General features: G+C 39.5%; 1 protein-coding gene across 2 annotated transcripts in view; it reads left to right on the top strand.

Moving 5' to 3' along the window:
- ODAD2 (outer dynein arm docking complex subunit 2) overlaps positions 1-12,526 on the top strand; it is a 204,830-nt gene that overhangs the window by 137,192 nt on the left and 55,112 nt on the right. For both annotated transcript variants that reach the window (XM_047743313.1, XM_047743314.1), the window contains 2 exons: positions 90-278; positions 1,551-1,772. In XM_047743313.1, coding sequence (XP_047599269.1) covers positions 90-278; positions 1,551-1,772 — 411 coding nt within the window. The remainder of the gene's footprint in view (positions 1-89; positions 279-1,550; positions 1,773-12,526) is intronic.

The raw sequence follows: 12,526 nt of genomic DNA, 5'->3' as shown, positions 1-12,526 counted from the left end.
TCATAGCCTTATCGTTACTTTTTGCTTAAAAAAAAATGCTGATCATAAAATTCTTTTTGATGACATCTTTTGTTTTTAATTTTCTCTAGGATGCTGGAGAAATGGTTCGTTCCTTTGTTGGTGGTTTGGAACTTGTTGTCAACTTGCTGAAATCAGATAATAAAGAAGTTTTGGCAAGTGTATGTGCTGCTATTACCAATATAGCAAAAGATCAAGAAAATTTAGCTGTAATTACAGATCACGGAGTTGTCCCTTTATTGTCCAAACTAGCAAATACAGTAAGTAACACACCCTTTCATTTTAAATGTGTTTCATCATAAGATATCATGGTGTAGTAGTAAAAACAATAAGCTTAGAGTCCAGAGACCTGGATTCAAGCTTAATATCCATGACCTATGAGGTATGAGATTTTGGTCACCTCATTTAATTTCTCTGACACCAATCAATGTGAAAGTATATTCTAACAGTACAATTTAATATGCAAGATCCTTAGAAAACAGAGGCTGTTTCTTATTTGTTACTGGCAAGTCATAAAGTGGTGGCAAATATAAATGTTATTATAGAATTGTTAACTATCCTCTTCCATCACCACCATCGTTATCATAATCCTTAAGATAACTGTTCATGCCAACTATAGAAGTTAAAAACTCCTCCCCAGACTTAGCTTGGATTGAAGGCATTCTTGGGCTGGGAGACTTTGGTAACCAATGTATTATTTATCCACAGCTATGCCAGATAGAATAAGCAGCCTTGAGAGATAATGACTTCACCATGACCAGAAGTATTTGAGCATAGCTTGGGCTACCTCTTGGCAGGAAAATCATAGAGCAGAAATTCAGTCACTGGAAGGATGCTTGGTTTAGAAGACATTTTAGGGCCAGTCTGACACTGAATTCCCAAGAATAACTGCCAGATTCAGTTAAGGACACCAAGTTGTTGCCTCAATCAAGAGAACAATACAATTAACAAATAGAAAACTGTATCGCATTTAGTTATATTCTACCCATAGGAGTTAATTACATACAAAAAGAAGGACATAGTCTGGACAAAGGCTACAGAAAGGAAAATGGGAGACTCAAACATGTCATTGTTTGCTGCACTGCCTTCTCCCTGTTGGGAACCAAGGTGTATTACTGATGTAGATGTATTCCTGGGGTGAAGGTGTAGAGTTAATCCACATATCCCAGTCAGATGAAATGCTCCCTTAAGAATGTCCAATATTTTTTAACTATTTTTTTTCCCCACAGCACCTTCTCAAAAGGAAATCAAGCCTTGAGCAAATAACAAATGCTTGACACTTTATCATGTTTGAGTGTATTGACTACATTCAGTAGTCAATAAAAAGAAATTAAAAATATTTGAAGTCATAAAAGAAAACTCAGGATTGAACCTTGGCCCAGTTAGGGACCACCAAAATACTCATTTCATAGCCTCCTAGCTGTTCTCCCTTGACTCCTTGGCATTTTATTGGGTAGTAAACATCTAGCACAGAAACATGACCTCACACGTTCATTGCAACGCATGTACCACTATCCATTTCCTTTGTGCAGAATAATGATAAACTGAGGCGCCATCTAGCAGAAGCTATTTCACGCTGCTGTATGTGGGGGAGAAACAGAGTGGCCTTTGGCGAGTACAAAGCAGTGGCTCCATTAGTGCGTTACCTGAAATCAAATGACCCCAATGTACATCGAGCGACAGCTCAAGCCTTGTACCAGCTCTCAGAAGATGCGGATAACTGCATCACCATGCACGAGAATGGGGCAGTAAAGGTACTGTTGACTGATCGACTTTGGGGTTTAGTCCAAATGAGGTGGTTGGAAAGAAACTTATGTAGCAATAAGATTTCACTGACGGGGAGTATTTGGACACACAAAACTGCCTTCTTGTTGGGTCATGGCGGCTGTAGAGCCATGTGCTAGCATGGTTTGTGCAGCAGGAGAGTTGGAGATCGATTTTTTCTAAACTGAAGAGTGTAAGACACACTTAGTTGAATAATTGCTCCATAATTTGAATTTGATGGACAAAAATGTACAGTGCATGGATAATCAGGGGCATTCACAAGTCTCTTTATTATTTACTTAGGACTTAAATAACAAAGGCACAAACTACAGCAAAGGAGCTGACTGAAACAACTAGGTGGCAACTTGATGGTCTTAACTGTAATAGCAAAGGACCAATTCAAAGACACTTTTTTTTTTCCAAAAAAATTGTGCATCAGGATTTTCTTTGCCTTTAATCAACACACAGGTAGGAGAGCTTCTAGAAGCACAAAGACTTTAATATATCTATACATTCTGTTCCTGAACAGGACTTGCCCAATCTAACATTCCATCAGTAGGGCCTTTAAAAAAATGAAACTGTAAAAAAATTAAGCAGCCTGATATAGCGTCTGACATAAAACATATGCTTAGACAATTGCCAGTTAGTTTAAGAATAGAATTTCTAGGCTACTCAAAGTTTTAAAGTTTAATAAGATTTACAGTTTAATTGACATAAAGCTCAGCTGTACATGTAATTCTGAATCATTTCTTCTAAGGCAAGTCAATGGATAATCCAAAATCACTTAGGAATTGTAGTCTGCTATGTGAAGTAATGAAACTCTGTTCACCTACCCACACATCTTATATGTACTAGAAAAAGAAGGCAACAAAAATGGACAGGGGAAGAGAACAGGAAAAAGAAAAGCAAAGAAAGAAAACTGGGTTTGTTCGGCCCTAAACCCTTTCCCCCAACATCTTAAGGTCTCTTTAGGGCCTCTCCATCTCCCCTGTTTGCCTTCCTAACTGCCAGCTACTTCTACTGAAGAATAACTGTAAAGAACAGGATGTTGTTTTTTGTAAATGACTCTGTCATGATATAAAGGCAAGCCTAATCCTGAGCTCTCCCTCTTGGGACCGTGGGGGCAGCAAATGGACCTGTGTGTTCTTTCTCTGTTTTTTTTTTTTTTTTTTTTTTTTTTCATTTCTTTTTTCCTTCTTTTTTCTTTTCTTTTCTTTCCTTTCCTTTTTTTTTTTTTTTTTTTTTTTAAGAGAGAGAGAGAGTGCATGCAAGCAGGAGAGGAGGGAAGGCAAGCAGGGAGAGAATCTTTAGCAGGCTCCAGCCCTGATATGGGCCTTGATCTTAGGACCCTGAGATCATGACAGGAGCCAAAATCAAGAGTCAGAAACTAACCAACTGAGCCATCCAGACACCCCCTCTGGTTTTCTTTAAGGAGGAAAGAAATGTGGATGTGGCAAGTGGGTGTCAGTGGAATAAACAGGGTTTGGTGTAGTGCTTGGCTATGGAGAGTAAGGAAAGGGTTGAATCAAAAATGACTCCAGGTTTGGGGCTAGATGAAGAGGAAGATTCCATAAGCCAAGATCATGCAAGAGAATATCTGGCACCTTTGGGTGGTTACAATACCTGTTCTGAGTATGTCACAACGTGTAACTGCTAACATTTCTGACTCCAAATGCATACAAACTATCCACTATTTTGGCAGATCCCTGGTTGTTTTCATTCCTAATTGCTACTGTGCTTTCCTAGTAGAAAGCTTATGGTGTTATATCCCAGTCCTACGTACATGCCCGCTGCAGCTACCCACAAGTACCACTGACAATTACCAGAGTCATCCTGTCACCCAGGTCATAAGTAATTCATTCTAGAGTTAGTTCCTTCATCATACAATTTCCTTGACAGCAGCAGCTGATGTTACACAACCTGTCTCGTGCCAGCTGATGTTTATTCCATAATAACAGTGAGCAGGCTTGAGGGTCTGGAATAGATTGGTTTCACTTTCTACTGTGTTCGATTTAAATGGTCAGTTTGAATTTCAGGTCTAGAGAAGGGCTGTCCAGGGCAAATATAATGTAACCCACGTATCTAATATTAAGTTTTCCAGGAGCTAGAATTTCAGAAAGATAAAAAGAAACAGGTGAAATTAATTTCCGTGATATCTTTTATTTAACCCTATATATCCAAAGTATTTTTACTGCAACATTTAATCAATACTATTATATATATTATACATATAATAAATATTATATATACATACATATAATCACTACTATTATATATATAATCAATACTGTTACATATATAATCAATACTATTGGAGGAGGAGTCAAGATGGTGGAGAAGTAGCAGGCTGAGACTACTTCAGGTAGCAGGAAATCAGCTAGATAGCTTGTCTAAAGATTGCAAACACCCACAAATACAACGGGAGATCAAAGAGAAGAAGAACAGCAATTCTAGAAACAGAAAATCAACCACTTTCTGAAAGGTAGGACTGGCGGAGAAGTGAATCCAAAGCGACGAGAAGATAGACTGCGGGGGGAGGGGCCGGCTCCCGGCAAGCAGCGGAGCAACTGAGCACAACATCAGGACTTTTAAAAGTCTGTTCCGCTGAGGGACATCGCTCCAGAGGCTTAACCAGGGTGAAGCCCACGCGGGGTCAGCGTGGCTTCAGGTCCCGCAGGGTCACAGAAGGATTGGGGGTGTCTGAGTGTCCCAGCGCTTACAGGTATTAGAACGGGGAAGCCGGCTACAGAGACAGAGCCGAGGAGTGAGCTCTCAGCTCGGGGTTACCTTGAACCGGTCACAGGCTCGGTCAGCTCGGAGCGCAGCCGGAGGCCAGGGTGGCGGGAGTCATTGGGCGCTGTTCTCTGGGGGCGCACTGAGGAGTGGGGCCCCGGGCTCTCGGCTCCTCCGGGCCGGAGACTGGGAGGCCACCATCTTCATGCCCGCCCTCCGGAACTCTACGGAAAGCGCTCAGGGAACAAGAGCTCCCGAAAGCGAACCGGAGCGGATTACTCAGACACCCCGGTAAGGGCGGTGCAACGCCGCCTGGGGCAAAGACACTTGAGAATCACTACAACAGGCCCCTCCCCCAGAAGTTCAACAAGAAACCCAGCCAGGACCAAGTTCACCTACCAAGGAGTGCAGTTTCAATACCAAGGAAAGCAGCGGCATTCGGGAGGAGGAGAAAGCAAAGCACGGAACTCATGGCTTTCTCCCCATGATTCTTTAGTCTTGCAGTTAATTTAATTTTTTTTCTTTTTCAATTTTTTTTCTTCTTCTGCTAATTTTTTTAAACTTTTACCCTTTTCTTTTTTAACGTTTTTTAACTAGTTTATCAAATATATATATATATATATTTCTTTTTTATATTTTTTCTTTATTTTTTTTAATTGTTTTTTTTTTCTTTTCTTTCTGAACATCTTTTTATCCCCTTTCTCCCCCCTCACAATTTGGGATCTCTTCTGATTTGGTTAAAGCATATTTTCCTGGGGTTGTTGCCACCCTTTTAGTATTCTACTTGCTCCTTCATATACTCTTATCTGGACAAAATGACAAGGCTCAAAAATTCACCACAAAAAAAAGAACAAGAGGCAGTACTGAAGGCTAGGGACCTAATCAATACAGATATTGGTAAAATGTCAGATCTAGACTTCAGAATGACGATTCTCAAGGTTCTAGCCGGGCTCAAAAAAGGCATGGAAGATATTAGAGAAACCCTCTCGGGAGATATAAAAGCCCTTTCTGAAGAAATAAAAGAACTAAAATCTAGCCAAGTTGAAATCAAAAAAGCTATTAATGAGGTGCAATAAAAAAGGGAGGCTCTCACTGGTAGGATAAATGAGGCAAAAGAAAGAATTAGTGATATAGAAGACCAAATGACAGAGAATAAAGAAGCTGAGCAAAAGAGGGACAAACAGTTATTGGAACACGAGGGGAGAATTTGAGAGATAAGTGACACCATAAGATGAAACAACATTAGAATAATTGGGATTCCAGAAGAAGAAGAGAGAGGAGAGAAGGTATATTGGAGAGAATTTCCCTAATATGGCAAAGGGAACAAGCATCAAAATCCAGGAGGTGCAGAGAACCCCCCTCAAAATCAACAAGAATAGGTCCACACCCCGTCACCTAATAGTAAAATTTACAAGTCTTAGTGACAAAGAGAAAATCCTGAAAGCAGCCTGGGAAGAGAAGTCTGTAACATACAATGGTAAAAATATTAGATTGGCAGCAGACTTATCCACAGAGACCTGGCAGGCCAGAAAGAGCTGGCATGATATATTCAGAGCACTAAATGAGAAAAACATGCAGCCAAGAATACTATATCCAGCTAGGGTATCATTGAAAATAGAAGGAGAGATAAAAAGCTTCCAGGACAAACAAAAACTGAATGAATTTGCAAACACCAAACCAGCTCTACAGGAAATATTGAAAGGGGTCCTCTAAGCAAAGAGAGAGCCTAAAAATAGTAGATCAGAAAGGAACAGAGACAATATACAGTAACAGTCACCTTACAGGCAATACAATGGCACTAAATTCATATCTCTCAATAGTTACCCTGAATGTTAATGGGCTAAATGCCCCAATCAAAAGACACAGGGTATCAGAATGGATAAAAAAACAAAATCCATCTATATGTTGCCTACAAAAAACTCATTTTGGACACGAAGACATCTCCAGATTTAAAGTGAGGGGGTGGAAAACAATTTACCATGCTAATGGACATCAGAAGAAAGCAGGAGTGGCAATCCTTCTATCAGATCAATTAGATTTTAAGCCAAAGACTATAATAAGAGATGAGGAAGGACACTATGTCATACTCAAAGGATCTGTCCAACAAGAAGATCTAACAATTTTAAATATCTATGCCCCTGACGTGGGAGCAGCCAACTATATAAACCAATTAATAGCAAAATCAAAGAAACACATCAACAATAATACAATAATAGTAGGGGGTTTTAGCACTCCCCTCACTGAAATGGACAGATCATCCAAGCAAAAGATCAACAAGGAAATAAAGGCCTTAAATGACACACTGGACCAGATGGACATCACAGATATATTCAGATCATTTCACCCCAAAGCAACAGAACACACATTCTTCTCTAGTGCACATGAAACATTCTCCAGAATAGATCACATCCTCGGTCCTAAATCAATTCTCAACCGGTATCAAAAGATTGGGATCATTCCCTGCATATTTTCAGACCACCATGCTCTGAAGCTAGAACTCAATGACAAGAGGAAATTCGGAAAGAACCCAAATACACGAAGACTAAACAGCATCCTTCTAAAGAATGAATGGGTCAACCAGGAAATTAAAGAAGAATTGAAAAAGTGCATGGAAACAAATGATAATGAAAACACAACGGTTCAAAATCTGTGGGACACAGCAAAGGCAGTCCTGGGAGGAAAATATATAGCGATACAAGCCTTTCTCCAGAAACAAGAAAGGTCTCAAGTACAGAACCTAACCCTACACCTAAAGGAGGTGGAGAAAGAACAAGAAAGAAACCCTAAACCCGGCAGGAGAAGAGAAATCGTAAAGATCAGAGCAGAAATCAATGAAATAGAAACCAAAAAATAGAACAAATCAATGAAACTAGGAGCTGGTTCTTTGAAAGAATTAATAAGATTGACAAACCCCTGGCCAGACTTATCAAAAAGAAAAGAGAGAGGACCCAAATAAATAAAATCATGAATGAAAGAGGAGAGATCACAACTAACACCAAAGATATACAGACAAGTATAAGAGCATCCTATGAGCAATTCTATGCCAACAAATTTGACAATCCGGAAGAAATGGATGCATTCCTAGAGACATATAAACTACCACAATGAACCAGGAAGAAATAGAAAGCCTGAACAGACCCATAACCAGTAAGGAGATTGAAACAGTCATCAAAAATCTCCAAACAAACAAAAGCCCAGGGCCAGACAGCTTCCCGGGGGAATTCTACCAAACATTTAAAGAAGAACTAATTCCTATTCTCCTGAAACTGTTCTAAAAAAAATAGAAATGGGGGGCGCCTGGGTGGCTCAGTGGGTTAAAGCCTCTGCTTTCGGCTCAGGTCATGATCCCAGGGTCTTGGGATTGAGCCCCACATCGGGCTCTCTGCTCGGCAGGGAGCCTGCTTCCTCCTCTCTCTCTCTGCCTGCCTCTCTGCCTACCTGTGATCTCTGTCTGTCAAATGAAATGAATAAAATCTTAAAAAAAAATAGAAATGGAAGCAAAACTTCCAAACTCATTTTATGAGGCCAGCATCACCTTGATCCCAAAACCAGACAAGGATCCCATCAAAAAAGAGAACTCCAGACCAATATCCTTGATGAACACAGATGCGAAAATTCTCACCAAAATACTACCCAATAGGATTCAACAGTACATGAAAAGGATTATTCACCACGACCAAGTGGGATTTATTCCAGGGCTGCAAGGTTGGTTCAACATCTGCAAATCAATCAATGTGATACAACACATTAATAAAAGAAAGAACAAGAACCATATGATACTCTCCATAGATGCTGAAAAAGCATTTGACAAAGTACAGCATCCCTTCCTGATCAAAACTCTTCAAAGTGTAGGGATAGACTGCACATACCTGAATATTATCAAAGCAATCTATGAAAAACCCACTGCAAGTATCATTCTCAATGGAGAAAAACTGAAAGCTTTTCCGCTAAGGTCAGGAACACGGCAGGGATGTCCATTATCACCACTGCTATTCAACATAGAACTAGAAGTCCTAGCCTCAGCAATCAGACAACAAAAGGAAATTAAAGGCATCCAAATCGGCAAAGAAGAAGTCAAACTATCACTCTTCGCAGATGATATGATACTATATGTGGAAAACCCAAAAGACTCCACTCCAAAACTGCTAGAACTTGTACAGGAATTCAGTAAAGTGTCAGGATATAAAATCAATGCACAGAAATCAGTTGCATTTCTCTACACCAACATCAAGACAGAAGAAAGAGAAATTAAGGAGTCAATCCCATTTACAATTGTACCCAACACTATAAGATACCTAGGAATAAACCTAACTAAGGCTAAGAGGCTTAGCTAAGAATTTATACTCAGAAAACTATAACGTACTCATGAAAGAAATTGAGGAAGACACAAAGAAATGGAAAAATGTTCCATGCTCCTGGATTGGAAGAATAAATATTGTGAAAATGTCTATACTACCTAAAGCAATCTACACATTTAATGCAATTCCTATCAAAATACCATCCATTTTTTTTTTTCAAAGAAATGGAACAAATAATCCTAAAATTTATATGGAACCAGAAAAGACCTCGAATAGCCAAAGGAATATTGAAAAAGAAAGCCAAAGTTGGTGGCATCACAATTCCGGACTTCAAAGCCAAAGTTGGTGGCATCACAATTCCGGACTTCAAGCTCTATTACAAAGCTGTCATCATCAAGACAGCATGGTACTGGCACAAAAACAGACACATAGATCAGTGGAACAGAATAGAGAGCCCAGAAATAGACCCTCAACTCTATGGTCAACTAATCTTCGACAAAGCAGGAAGAATGTCCAATGGAAAAAAGACAGCCCCTTCAATAAATGGTGTTGGGAAAATTGGACAGCCACATGCAGAAAAATGAAATTGGACCATTTCCTTACATCACACACAAAAATAGACTCAAAATGGATGAAGGACCTCAATGTGAGAAAGGAATCCATCAAAATCCTTGAGGAGAACACAGGCAGCAACCTCTTCGACCTCAGCCACAGCAACATCTTCCTAGGAACATCGCCCAAGGGAAGCAAGGGCAAAAATGAATTTTAGGGATTTCATCAAGATCAAAAGCTTTTGCACAGCAAAGGAAACAACTAAGAAAACCAAAGACAACTGACAGAATGGGAGAAGATACTTGCAAACGACATATCAGATACAGGGCTAGTGTCCAAAATCTATAAAGAACTTAGCAAACTCAACACCCAAAGAACAAATAATCCAATCAAGAAATGGGCAGAAGACATGAACAGACATTTCTGCAAAGAAGACATCCAGGTGGCCAATAGACACATGAAAAAGTGCTCCATATCACTCGGCATCAGGGAAATACAAATCAAAACCACAATGAGATATCACCTCACACCAGTCAGAATGGCTAAAATTAACAAGTCAGGAAATGACAGATGCTGGCAAGGATGTGGAGAAAGGGGAACCCTCCTACACTGTTGGTAGGAATGCAAGCTCTTGCAACCACTCTGGAAAACAGCCTGGAGGTTCCTCAAAATGTTGAAAATAGAGCTACCCTATGACCCAGCAATTGCACTACTGGGTATTTACCCTAAAGACACAAACGTAGTGATCCGAAGGGGCACGTGCACCCGAATGTTTATAGCAGCAATGTCTACAATAGCCAAACTATGGAAAGAACCTAGATGTCCATTAACAGATGAATGGATAAAGAAGATGTGGTATATATACACAATGGAATACTATGCAGCCATCAAAAGAAATGAAATCTTGCCATTTGCGACGACGTGGATGGAACTAGAGGGAATCATGCTTAGGAAAATAAGTCAGTCAGGGAACGACAACTATCATATGATCTCCCTGATATGAGGAAGTGGAGATGCAACATGGGGGGTTAACGGGGTAGGAGAAGAATAAATGAAACAAGATGGGATCAGGAGGGAGACAAACCATAAGTGACTCGTAATCTCACAAAACAAACTGAGGGTTGCTGGGGGGAGGGGGGTTGGGAGACGGGGGTGGGGTTATGGACACTGGTGAGGGTATGTGCTAAGGTGAGTGCTGTGAAGTGTGTAAACCTGGTGATTCACAGACCTGTACCCCTGCGGATAAAAATATATGTTTATAAAAAATAAAAAATTAAAAAATTAATATAGTCAATACTATTATATATACTATTATCTGTATATATATATTGTATAAACTATTATCTATCTATCTATCTATCTAGTATTTGTGTTTTATACAGATGTTACATCTCCATTTGGACTGGCCGCATTTCACGTTCTCACCAGTGGCTAGTGGCTTTCTTATTGGACATCACAAGTCTAGAGGCAGGAGAAGGGAAGATTGGGAAATATCAGTGAGAGGTAATAAATCACGAAGAAGGGTAGACAAGTTGTTTTTGGCAGAGGGTTTAGAGAAACCTGGGAAATGTCTGCATTTGCATTTGCAGAGCATGTAGGCTAGGAAGAAGAGCTGTCAGAGTAACTTTAGGAAGTTATCAGGTTACCCAGGAGTTCTAGAATCCAGAGGAAGAGGGAGTTTCCAAAGGGTTTGTGTTTAAATGCTGCTAAGCAGTCAACAAGGATTTCCTGACTCAGTTATGTTGAAAACTAATCCTGGTGTTAGAGCCTTTCCAGGTAGGACTCTCTTCTATATGAACTAATAAATCCCCTGCCCTAGTAAATGCAAAATGAGAGGAGTAATGCAATATTTTTCCTCTTTATGATTTTACACAGATCGGACTTGTGAACATGCCTGCAGATCTGTTTGCAACTCTTTTGAAAGCATGAGGACTCTAGGAGATATACCAAAGTTACTGCTAATGATAACAAAGCCATAACATAGGAAAGTAATACAAGGAGGGAATGAAGTTGCAGGAAAAACTGAGCAAGACAAGCCCTTTTCTAAGACAGAAAAAGTGGTCAGATAGAAAGATGATGAGCACCTATAAAAGGCATTAAGCTCCCTTCCCCATGGTGACTTTGGATTTGTTTTGCAAATGTCTATACCAGGCAGGTGAAAGCTACATTAGGGCCTATAACTTTCTGGAAGGCAGGAAATTGAAGAGATTGCAGAAAATACAACCAGAAGTGGGTCCAACAGAGAGAGAGAGAGGAAGAGTTCACATTGGGTGGAATGGCAAAGGCTGTCTTGGCAGCCTCCCAGACTGAGCACATGAAATGGCATTCGGGAGATTGGGGAATATGAACCCAAGAAGTATACACACCCCATAGTCTTTGAAACCTGGCACCAAAAAGAAAAATATCACTAACACTTTTGAGCCAAGTAAATGGACTTTAGAGGCTGAGATCACCCAAGAATCCTCAGGGTCTATCTGCAGTCCACATGCTTAATGTTTGATCAAACTATAGTATTTTGTTAATTAATACTCTTTCTGCATCTTTATGGTCTTGTGTACTTTTCTTGCATTCCAGATATTCCCTGGAGTGCTGGGGATAGTCTCTTGGTGATATGCCATGAAATTACTTAGCACTATTAGGTATCAGTAACTATATTATGATACCAAATATAGAGTCATATATAAACATGTTTCTGATTGACTTTTTTGTGTTTTTGCATTTATCCTTTAAAGTGAGAAAGATTTTTAAGGATTCCAGTGAGATTTTTAACTCTAATATTATATACACATCAAATGTTTTCCTTATTTCATTTCTAACTTAAAATATGTAATAGTTTTATAATTGACATACACATGCACATATTTAGAGTGTTGATGTGATAAATCGTGCCATATATATGCATACCCACAAAGCCATGATCAGATCAGGATAATGATTTTCATCGCCAAAGTAGATGAAGTCCAATTAATATTGTGGGTTTTTTTTTTTTAAATGGACCATGCTTTTGGTGTTATGTCTAAGAAAGATTTGCCTAACACATGATCACAAGGATCTTCTTTGTTTTCTTCTGGAAGTTCTATAACTTTTGGTTTTACATTTAAGTCTATGAACCATTTTGAGTTAATTTTTGCTTATGATCCTAGGAATGAATTACAGTTCAT

Source organism: Lutra lutra, chromosome 8 (genome assembly GCF_902655055.1).
Source record: "Lutra lutra chromosome 8, mLutLut1.2, whole genome shotgun sequence".
NCBI classification, from domain to species: domain Eukaryota; kingdom Metazoa; phylum Chordata; class Mammalia; order Carnivora; family Mustelidae; genus Lutra; species Lutra lutra.
This window is presented reverse-complemented; position numbering and strand designations above follow the sequence as displayed.